Source organism: Mytilus galloprovincialis, chromosome 14 (assembly GCF_965363235.1).
Source record: "Mytilus galloprovincialis chromosome 14, xbMytGall1.hap1.1, whole genome shotgun sequence".
NCBI lineage: Eukaryota > Metazoa > Mollusca > Bivalvia > Mytilida > Mytilidae > Mytilus > Mytilus galloprovincialis.
This window is the reverse complement of record NC_134851.1, coordinates 44,626,742-44,639,444: the sequence shown is the minus strand read 5'-3', so window position 1 is coordinate 44,639,444 and position 12,703 is coordinate 44,626,742. Positions and strand designations below refer to the sequence as shown.

General features: G+C 31.2%; 1 protein-coding gene across 1 annotated transcript in view; it reads left to right on the top strand.

Annotated features, from left to right (window-relative positions):
• The first annotated feature begins 1,173 nt into the window (after nucleotides 1-1,173).
• Nucleotides 1,174-12,703, top strand: part of LOC143058908 (transient receptor potential cation channel subfamily M member-like 2) — a 30,353-nt gene continuing 18,823 nt past the window's right edge. Inside the window, exons 1-3 of the mRNA XM_076232384.1 lie at nucleotides 1,174-1,260; nucleotides 9,817-9,929; nucleotides 11,847-11,912. Coding sequence (XP_076088499.1) covers nucleotides 9,828-9,929; nucleotides 11,847-11,912 — 168 coding nt within the window. The 5' untranslated portion in view covers nucleotides 1,174-1,260; nucleotides 9,817-9,827. The remainder of the gene's footprint in view (nucleotides 1,261-9,816; nucleotides 9,930-11,846; nucleotides 11,913-12,703) is intronic.

Here is a 12,703-nt window from a genome sequence, read left to right as displayed (position 1 = left end):
ATAATTTGAAATTGTAGCCCTAATAGATTTGCAAATTCCATGGCAAAATAGAAAAACAAATCGAACGAAAAAAGAACGAACGCGTAACAAACAGAATATAGAAAATGTAACTATTCCCAGCATATTCTTCGCAAATTTTATGTATGATTTCAGTTGCACTAAAAAGGAATGTCGTTTTCGATTCACATATTGCAGTCGTGCCTAATTAAGTCAACAAATAGTAATTTGTGTTCGATGATGTCATAGTAGCAAATGGAAGATAGGACAGGGAACATTTACATGGTTATATTTGGCACAAATATTCAAAAACGGTCAACAAAACCTAGATGTTGTCCATGGAATCTTTAAAGGGACGACATTAACTTTAGTTGCAATTGGTTAGTTGTTAGCAATATCTTTGAATTTGGACTGTCATAATATGAAACGCAATTTATCGAATAGAGAATTGACTGAAAGACGTAAATGAGACACCGTAGGTGACTTTTTAGTTGCATTACAATGGGAAATGTTCATGAAACCATTTTTATATTCAATAAAATGTATAAACAAAGGTAACAGTAGTAAAAAGCTGTTCGAGAGTCACCAATCGATTGAGAGGAAGGAAACATTTAAACGAATTGAACACTATATATTATCCATTACTTTTTTTATATGACTGGTGCTTTTCAGCTTCAATTTCTTGACAGCTTTTTAATGAGATACAGCTGAGTTATATATCCGTGTATGAGGCCATTAATAATCTATTTATCATTAATTCCCGAGGTAATATCACTGACGTAGACTTTTTTATTATCTATATCTTGACTGAGAAAATATAGGCTGTAACTGACGTAGCGTATATGTTTGCGATCATGGTGTATTTAAACTGAGTACTATGATATGCAACATGTGCAAAAGTATCACAACGTCGACAAGGAAAGAATACACAAAATAGAGATAACGGCTTTTTCCAAACCTTGTCCTTTCCTATTGTATAAGCATATTAAGCGCTTAATACTTCATGTTTCGATAAGCTTAAGAAAAGTTCTGATTTCTCTCAATAACAACACTTTATATCTCAATGATAGGTAACATATAAATGTACGAACTATAATATGTAACAATAGATAAATGTCAATATTCCGGTGTACTTTACTTTGCACATGAAGATTTTAACCCACATTTATTTTCTTCTTATCAGTTTTTCTTTGCGGTTTATAAAGTATCGTGACAAACCGTTGACAGTTGAAGATTTTCACAAGCATTGACTTAGTTTAAAATGTAAGTAAGTAATAAAAAAGGACAAAACAGATATTTTGTATTTGTAAGTATATTTTTGAAAAAAGAACATAACTTTTAATAGCAGAACATTCTTGTGATTTTCTTTTTATATGATTGAACGGATTTCGACATTTACAGCATTTCTAGTTTGTAAGTATATGCAGGAAAATAGTATACTTAATTGCAAATGAAATATTTTCACCTTTTTGTGGATATACCTATTGTTTTTGTTCTGATTATTATTATTAGGTCTTTTCCATTTCCTGTGGAAGGACATATTGTTTTCTTCTGATTACTAGGTTTTTCCACTATTTCTTTCGGTTTTTAGGTCTTTCAACTTTTCTTTTGAAAGACCTATTGTATTTAATAATTATTATCCTTTTTTCCTCCACATTGTGTTCTTGCATTAAATTTTTGTTTCGCAATATGTCGTTTAGATAGTTTGTTTACTATATCGAACAGTTTATCCGCTTTTAAATTTCACCCTGCTGATGTTTTCCTGTTTTATTGGGCACATCTTCTTATCAGCAGTTAACGATTAGGACAATATGACAATATCTACGTAGATATTTCGTCAATTTTCTAATGATTTCCTAAGGACCGTAAGATTTGTTATGACCAAATCAGTCCGGATAATCCATGTGGGAATTATTTCCCCTCCTGTATTCAAAGAAAGTAAAATGTAATTGTAATTGGTATACCATAAGTGAAAGATACCTAGAGTCTTTTGATTTGAGTTACTTTGTCCAAAGAAAAAGAAAATTCGGTCATGGCCAAAGATCAAGGTCATATTCTAAATTTTGATTGTGGCTTTTTTATTTCTTTTATAAAACCGTATAACAGATATCGATATTTTCTTTTACTTAATTTTGTGAATGCGACATGTCGTAACGCATACATTTCGGATTAAAGAATAGGCTTAAATTAAATAGAAATTTCTCCTTTTTTGTATTCAAAATACGCGTATGGTGATTTAACCCACTAACCATATATAATTAAAAACTAGGGTCTTTTGATTTGAAGAAATTGGTTTTTGCCCGTGAAATTGGGCTCAAGGTACACGGTAAATCTGACGTTCTAGATTTTGACCTTTGCTTTTACCTCACATCCATACATGATACAGCCATAGGACTATTTGCATTTGGTTGAAAGTGACCGTGTGTAAACCAGAAGTAAATATGTTCTTACTTATTTAATCTAAACGTATATATATGTCTGGAATGATCAGTGTCAAGGAATCATTTAAATAATACCGGAACATTTTTTTTTGAACCAGAATTAATAGATTATCGATCTTATCTATAATAATTTGTATATACACCATTTATTGTTGAAATCAGCGTACAATAAGCTAAGATTTGAAGCTGGAAATGACATTTTAAGTCGAATTTCAATGCTTTCCTTTCAAAATAGATCTTTACGGTTTGACATACCTTCAATTGTTATACGAACAATAGTTTTTTTTTAAATTTGTTATATAAATTCTTCCCGAAAAAAATATACAGAAAAATCATATGTCCGCTACTTCACTGAAACTACATGTCCAATTAACCCCAACTTTTGCAGCTAATTTCCACAACGTTGTGCAGCTTCCTTTCAATATATTTCGTAGAGAACAGAAATGTCAATGCCGTTAAGAAAATGCTTAATAGCTCAGTAAATCAAAGTGCAATCCTTTAGAAAAATGTCTGCTCCTAGATTAAAATACAAATCTGTATTACAAACTGCTGTTTGAAAAATGTACATCGTATAAAAATAATCGTTAAACGTGTTTTAAACGTACATAGAATCAATTAAATCAAACGTCCGCACTGTTCATCAATTCCGATATTTTTTTTTTATCTACAACAACAAATTTAAAGACATACATTGCCAATATATCGTCGGTATACATGTTGTCTGTCCAACATCTCCGGCTAAAAAGAATGCAAATGTTAAGTTAAAGCTTTTTTTAAACGTGATGTCAAAATATTGTGCGGGAGACGCACTCAGGACCTGAAATGAAATAAAATATGTCCACTCCCAACATAGAAACTAAACAAACACAATTATGTGGATCCAAAACAAACAAAGAAGCATGTTTCAAATGCGAAAGACCGTTTACTATTGTTTTTCTTTAAACATATACTTATTTCAGTCTTTTTCTTTCGAAAAATTTTGTTTTTGGTATCGATATTTGTTTCGCAATTTGTCACTGATATATTTGTTTTATAGTATCATACAGTAATGCGATTTAAAATTCTGCTATGCTAAGCCGAACCATTTTCTTTGTAAGATGTATCTACTAATACACTGTTTATCTTGTGTATGCATCTCCTTCATCACTAAAAAATATAACGACAAATTTCTCTTTTTTCCGAATTGTTAGTTCGTTAGGCTAATTTGAATCAATTTAATTTGATGAATTTTGATCAGAGTTATCTACCTCTACCTACAAAATATAGTTGGTCTGTTTTTTTGCAACTTATAAACTTATAACCGTATAACCCTATAATCGTTTATATAGGGCTTGGGTTCTAACTTTGAAAATGAGGTCAAGGTCAAAGGTCAAGGACATGTTCTCACTTTTAACTTTTCCTGTGTTTTTGTATTTTCTCTGCCACCTTTAAAGATATATAAACAATAGTATAATGTTTGCTTCAGTGTAATGAAGACATTTTGGCACCTTTAACACGGAATCCATATTATTTTTGTAATATGCATACGTAAACTTATCACTAAAGACCAAAATTGACTTCCAATAAGCCGGAAGTGGTCAATTATCTCCTGTTTCACATGCAGATGAATATATCAACTATATTATTTTGGAATCGATATGAAAGACGCTATCATGGGAGACCGGAAGTGAGATTAACTTCACATAAAGCAGCTAAGTATCTCCTTATTTCATTCAAAAGTATATGGAAACTATTTATTTATCACGTCAGTATAAACAAAATTACGATTAAATCCCAATTTTAACTTTGAGTTTACTTGAACTAGCTTTCTTTTCAATAACTTAGAAAATGATGAGTAAAGACCTTCGATTTTTCTCTAGACAATTGGTTAAAAGATTTGTCTTTCTTCTTCCGCCACTTTTATTTCTTGAGTGTAAATTTTGTTTTGCATGCATATATGAGATCACCAACATGTTTGGTATGTGAAATCGCATAGTTTATGCGATTTAACTTACTCTGCTTAACCGTAAACTTTTCATTGTAACACTTATCTTGATGTGGGTGCATCTCCTCTGACACTGAAAAAGAAAGCGACAAAGTATTTCAGCAAATTGCTTGATATAATCTCAGCCTGTTTTGTGCAATTTTGACGGAAGCGGTATAAATACAACGTAAGATATGTATTTAGCCTTATGCATTTGAGATTCGTGATTTACAATTGCAGCTGCTAAACAGTTAGTGAAACATACCACGGGTTTTTGGATTTCAGGTCATTTGTCGAAAAAATTAGTCCAAGCTCCGAGGTCAAGGTCATTTTTTATCTTTTCATTTTGGCTTATTATCGCTAAAAAAACAACCGCACAACATATCGACGACATATGTCTGTTAAATTGTTAATTGGGACATGTCTTAGCTTGCAAAATTTGTGTAACGATATAGAATGAGAGGTTCTAGTGATATAAATAATTATCTATACATAGAACAAATCTAAAGTCTTTTGATTTGACGTCCTTGATGACCTGGAAATTAACGGCAAGGTCGAAAGTAAGTTTGACGTTATACAGTTTTGACCTTTAATTTTCATTCATATTTTTACATCATCATGATCATTATCGTCTCCCAGTAGACGATATTAAGAATTGAACGATGGACAGTCAGTGCGTGAATGCTTCTTACTACCTGATTGGAAAATATTACGAGACGTGAATAATCAAAGTTTATTGATTGGTTAGGACAATCCAAACCTAGTAAATGTCCTTCAATCCCGAGAGTATCGGATTTGTCCTCTCTATTTTAGCAATTACATTTTGCCTGGTCATTATTCATGCATATTCATGATATTGGTACACAGGTAACTTTTTTCTATAAATAGCCGATATATACTACTTCACGTGTTTGGTAAATTTTGTTGATTGAGGCACGTGGCTATTCTGTTAAATGAATTTATTTACAAAGCGAGAGCACTTAAATTTCCATTTTCATCAGCTAAGAGACGACTAGCCCTTTTTGAAAGGCGAATACTTGTAAAGGCATAGGAACTGACAATATAAACTGAAATTTAGCATATTATAAATGAATTGTCATTTGAAACATGTCGTAACTCATACAATTTTGTTTGAAAAGGTGCAGTAAAATTACATTGGAATTTTTGCCTCTCTTATATCATGAATTCCTCAAAAAGTGATATCACTCATTAGAGGTTTCCCGATTCGTTACGTATCAGGTACGGTTGGTACGTAACACAACCGTTGTAGCTGTTTTGGAGATATCATTTCGTACATGAGATTATTGTAATGATCGTAATAGAATTAAAGAAATCGAATTGCATATCAGCGATAAAAAACCTTAATCTTTTATTTTATTACGATTTCACTGCTTCTAGAAAACATTGCTCGTGATTTTTGACGATAAAATTTAGTTTGTGCACAATAGAATGAATCAAACAATCCTCACTGGAACTGAGTTGCCTCGACCTTCATATTCTAAATATATAACAAATATTTTCTTATACTTCAATATAAATTGGAATAATTAAAAATTATTTATTAATAATATCTTACTGGTGTTTGTACAACTAGTATACCTTATGGAGCAACATTTTTCTTAAAACGCAACACACATTTAAAAAATATCGATCTATCTTTTCCTTATATTTTGTCACTGAACTTTTCGGTGGATGTAATCATTTAAAAAAATGTTGATTATATAACTTTAAAAATTAATATAACGAATACAATTTCTTGAGTAGAAATATTTATCATCACGATATTATTTCAACTTGTTCGTTTAATTTTGTTTTGTCACTAGATATTGTTATTGCATTAATATTTGTAAATATTGTCGAGAGTAAATGTGTGTATTGCACGTGCCTGCGAGTAGTACATATAATCTACGAGGGATAATGTTAACCAATATTTATCTAATAATCCTTTTGTCGTACATCAATGCTATAAAAAAACGTCTTAAACACAGCGTATGTTGTTCACTGATAACGGCAATAATTTCACGCTATATTTGCACTAATGCAAAAAGTAAAATCACAAAAATACTGAACTCAGAGGAAAATCAATTCGGAAAGTCCATTATCTCATGGAAAAATCAAGTAACAAAACACATCAAAAATGAATGGACAAGAACTGTCATATTCGTGACTTTATACAGGCATTTTCAAATGTAGAAAATGGTGGATTAAAATGGTGGATGGAACAATACAATATGTCTTTTTAACTCTCCGTAATGTTCTACGGAAAATACTATGTTGCTATACAATTTCTTTTGCACCATTTACAACTGATTTATGACTAAAAAGTTAAGGATAATTTTCATCGGTTGGTAAATGTTTCTGGGTAATTTTTTCAGATTTATATGTACTAGTATCTTGAATACGATATAACTTAAAATAGTTTAACTCTAGCTTTTCTTAGTTTTCTCTCTCGGCTTATTGCGAAAAAGATATATGAACAGTAAAGGCCATCACTTTCATATGTAAACGACTTTTTGCAGATCCATTATTTTTTATCAATTTGCTATTCAAAGTTTCTATCAATATAGGGTAATAACTACATTACAAGTCGACTGATGCTTTAGAATTGTTGATCACTTTTGCTTTTGAAGAAATTATCTGTCTATTAAAGATTTAAAGATAATAAGCTGACCTACAATGGTTTACTTTTTACAAATTGTGACTTGGCTGGTGACTTGTCTCATTGTCACTCATACAACATCTATAATACTAAAATTACGAGGTCCAATTTGTCAGCCGTCATCACGTAAAAACGACGAATCAGAGAATTCAGCTTTATATATAACTAATATAGTACAAAGGTGTAGATAAAAAATTACACCACTCCAGGCCCTTTTGTTTTCCACGTTATTAATATTGCCAATAATTAAGAAGTTCCGGGTTGAGTCCGATACCGATATTAATAGTATATTCACCTGTTACCTATTACCTTATCTGTACGTTCCGCATCGAACAGGTGCACCACCAAACGGTGTATTTATGAGTATGCTATATACACGGTTCATAATCACAGGGTTGACACTACTAAATTCAATCATTGTCAAATTGTTACCTATTGTAGTATTTTAATCAGTAAGACTTTCTAAGATAACAATACGAATACTAAAAATCTGGACTAAAATTAAGGTGTATATATAGGAACCGTTTTCAATTTGTTAGCGGGCATGACATAAAACAGTGAATCAAATAATTCAACTTTATTTATAACTAACATAGGACAATGCTGTTGATTAAAAATTACTCCATTTCAGGACCTTTTGTTATCCAAATAATTAATATTACCAATAATTGATAAGTTCCAGTTCGACGGGTTCAAACAGAAAGATTTGAAAGCAGAGAAAACTGTGTATATTATTATCGGCATGACTTTATCAGATAAAAAATAACACTAAAATAAGGCTTGCGCATAGTTATATACTTTAATTCAGTCACGGACCCGCGATATCACTATTATATCTGTATAGAACAGAAGTTGAATCAATAGCATATTGACAAGAATAGAACAATAGACTATCTTTCATTGTTTTATTTTGATGTAGAACAAACTAAATACTAATATAGGAAGATTCACACGACCTTAACTTTTCTTTATCTTTATTTCGTACGACCTTGACTGGCTTGTACGGACGAGCTACAGATAGATTCGGTTTCAAATTTATTTTTTCATTATTCTTTTGTTATTGAGGTCAATTCATTTTGTTTAAATACATTTTATTTGTTCATGTTTTCTAAAAACTTACCACAAAAAATAAAAAAACTTTAACATTTTATAATGACATAAAATTATTACGAACAAACTTATAGGTTTTAAATTTGTTTTGTAATTTAGCTTCTTTGTGTCTATGTAGTTTCACGAAAAAAAAATCCTAACTATAAACCTTTCGTACCAACGGTTACTTGCAACGGTTGCTTGAAAGCATAATCGAGTGCACACAAAATTGTTTCTTATAAATACAAGAAATAACCACATAAAATTAGTCCCAAATTACAACTAAAATTCTCAAAACAGTTCTGCATATGATTCCTAAAATATTCGTTAATATTAAATGTATACATCAATAATTTCCCAAAGTTAAATGACGGCTCCCACTTAGTACTACGGTTGGTACGGTTGCAAATTGGGAGCCTCTAATAACCATGCATATAACAGACCTAAGGTTCTTTATATAAGGTCCATGTTTTATCACCATAAAATTGAGGTCAAAGTCATAAATGAATTTGACGTTCTAGATTTTGACCTTTGCTTGAAATTCACACTGATACAATATAAAGCCATAAGACTTTCTGCCTTATGTTGACAGCTATATGACCATGACAAAACAAGCTGGTAGTGACCTTGTGTAAACTGGATTTTATTTTACTTGATTCATGTAAAATTATAAAAAAAAAAAACAATTCGTGTATGAAAGCAGTGTCAAATTAACTGTCAAATGATACTGAAAATGAACTTTTACAGACCGGAAGTAACAATTTGCCTCCTTTATTTAAAAACAAAAATTGTGGAAAAACTCATCAGTGACGCTCGAATCCAAAAAGTTAAAAGGCCAAATAAAGTACGAAGTTGAAGAGCATTGAGGGCCAAAATTCCAAAAAGTTTTGCCAAATACAGCTAAGGTAATCGTTATTGCATTTTTTAAATTTTCAAATGGGTTGTTTTCTGACATGTGTTGATGATTGGTGGGGGTAGCATATTTTATTTTATTTAAAGCACTAACAAATACATTTTCTAAAAAAAGCAGTATAAAAAATCATCAACGATATATATAGAATAGTTAAAACAATACATGTGTGTATAGTGTACCATTAATATCTTACTAGACCGATTACCATTACTCATCGGTAAGTGATTCATAACTTAGAAATGTTCCTTACGTCGTAACTACAATCTCCTTTCCTTTCATAAATGTGACCTTCCGAATAAGACTATTTACCGGATTTGTTATTACATAAGCAACGAGACGGGTGCCAAATGTGGAGTAGGATCTCCTTCCCCTTCCGGAGCACCTGAGGTCACCCTAGCTTTCTGTGGGGTTCGTTTTGCTTATTCTTTAGTTTTCTATGTTGTGTCATGTCTACTATTGTTTGTCCTTTTCATTTTTAGCCATGGTGTTGTCAGTTTAATTTCGATTTATGAGTTTGACTGTCCCTCTGGTATCTTTCGTCCCTCTTTTCGAAAAAAAAACGTTTATTAATGTATATTATGCTAAAATTTATATAATGAATGTTACTTTCATACATAGCTATTTTATTATGGCGTGTATTGATTTATTACATTTAGAGGTTACGATACAAAGCAAATCACTTTTTGGTCTCTTCAGATTGATTAGCTTTTGAAACTATGTATTTATACGCAATCTATATTAAATTATCTTGTAGAATAACAAGGCATGGAATCAACAAACGAGGTAGACGATGGAAATATAGAAAATATTGACTTTAAAACGTGGACTTCTTGGACATATAAAATGCTCTATCACTATTACAAACTGGTAATGTTTCAATTAAGCTAGTACAATTTGGAATTTGCAACCCATTTAACCAAATAGCTCGTTAGTTCTGTTCAGTTAATCAGAATAAGAAGAAAACTTAAACTAATCTTCGTGAATGCAGTGTCCCTTTGTGATAATATAATGTTAAGTTTTGGACATAAAAAATCCAACTCAGCTTTTCTATTGATATCTCGTTATCTTTTTTTCGAATTGGACAACCATAGTTTATACCCTTTCAAATCAAATTATCTGTAACATGAATCTCCTTAGACATAATCAATTTCAATGCACAGTTTAGACATCCTCCATACTTGCACTTTCAATACTAGTATCAATAATTCACGGTCCCAGCTTAATATGAGGGTAAATCATTACGCATTTATCAAAATGTGCATCATGTACCCGGACATAGAACTAACTGCACGCTAAGGTGTGATTTGCAAAAATGACGTTTATAACTAAAGGACTCTTGATTTCAAAGCATTGGTTAAACATCACCAATACTTTAATTCTTAATACATGTATCAGTATTTCACGGTCCCAGTCATTGAGCATTTATCAAACTGTGTATCATGTATATCGGACATAGAACTATCTGCACGCTTAGGTGTGATTTGCAAATATGAGGGTTATAACTGAAGGACTTTTCATTTAAAAGCACAATTTAGACATCCCCAATACTTTAATTTTAAATACAGGTATCAATTTTTCACGGTTCCAGCTTTATATAAGGGTATATCATTGAGAATTTATCAAACTGTGCATCCTATACATCGGACAATAAGGTGCAATTTGCAAAAATGAGGTCAACAGCTTTATCACTTTTCAAATACATAGTATGTTCAATGTTACATTATACTTGTTATTGATGTTTTGTCAAGTTGTCAATTTAGAGACAAACATATTGTATTTGAAGCTTTGCGGACGTCCTTAGTTGTTTTACTGTCACGAATCAAGTTTACCTGGCGACGCGTAGTTGAGACAGTTTACTTATATTTCTGACATTAAATCGACATATATGTTTTCAAAGGTTCAAATTCAATACTGGAAGTTCGAAAGTCTAGAAAGATCTTAATTTCTTTACTATTCAATGAAAACACATATGTTCAAATTGATGTTATGACATATGGATTTCGTAATAATTTGATTATAGATAGTTCATAACCGTTGAGTGACCTTAGGCATATAACTAAACGTGTCGGAAAAGGCTGTCCCTGTCAGGGCCAACATCGCTCCTTCATGCAAATATATTTGGATACTTATTTAAGCGTGCAACACTAACATCAGTCATTTTCTAAATAAGAAAGACATGAACACTATGAGACAGTTATATAAAAGAAAAGATGTTGTATGGTTGTCAATGACACAAATCTCCACCATCTAAACTGTCAAAGAAGATTAAAACTATAAGTCGCCGTAAGGCTGTCAAAAATGTCAAGCCCAAGGCCTCAAACTAAGCTGTAAAATGCCCCAAATAACAGATTTAAAATAATTTAAATAAAAAGAATAAAGTCGGATTAGTATCTACAGATATATTATACATGCTATTTTGACATCGACCCTTGTATAATTCCTCGACTATTTATTAATCTATGAAAAATTACATATAATACTTATCGTAGACATACCGTGATAAGAAATATTAATTCAAAATAACAGTTTTATAAATCCTATGTGAAGAGTTCTTACAGAAAAAGACAAGAAACAATACGTAGACATTTACTTAACATCTTACTTCAAATCTGAACTTGAATATTGAAGATCCAAGAGTAGTAACACTCATATAACATGTATAAAAAAAACTATCAAAAATAAGATTACTGATTCACACATCAACGGTGAAAATAAAGAGCGTATATAAAAATTTAAATCAATATTAATGTCAATGATATGATAATTAAAAAAAAAATGTTTTAGTATATGAGCAGTGATGAATGCGCTGGGATTCTGTTGAAGGCAAAACTACAATATCACAGAAAACTGGTATGTATAATACATAAACAGAAATATACAACTACATTTGTGACGACTTTACGACTTTATGACAGGTGGTGTCTTTTGGTAGTTAAAACAGGGCTAACACTAAATGTATATCCTAGTGTACTGCTTTTCAAATTTATTTGTTGTGATGTCATCAACAAATCCAGTCGATTTACACCGTTATAGCAAGGACATTAAGAGGAGGTTTGACGAAGAAAAAACTTCACAAAATCTTGCATGTCTTTTCAAATATCGGTCGAAGGAATTTGTGCGATGTCCAAATTCAGTTTGTTTTTTATTAATTCATGTTATTCAGATATTGTATATTTTTTAAACAGAACAAAGTATGGTAAGCATGAAAAGAAGTTAAATGAAGTTTCATTATAAATTGCCAACACAAAAAGACAAAAATGTACAGTGTGTCATTAAAGTCTTTATTTAGTATATAATGGCAGTCCTCTTTGTAAACGATGAGATACTGTGTCAGACGTTGCTGTACAAAGGAGTTTCTCGTGTTGTCCCAAAATATAGCAGTTTTACAAAATTATAATTGTGTAAACTGTTAGCTATTTGTTGGAAAGTAGATGAGTCTGATACATACAAATGGCTTGTTTGTGACAAGACAATGCACATATTTTGGGTACTAAAGTCGTTAAGTCATGCAAAATTACAGAAATCTTCGAAATTTTAGTACTTTGGCTAATGAATTGACAGTTTCCGTCTGAAAATGGAAGTGGCCGCATTTGTGTTTATTTCTAAATTTAAATGTTACTTGTATTTCATGACAGTGTTGA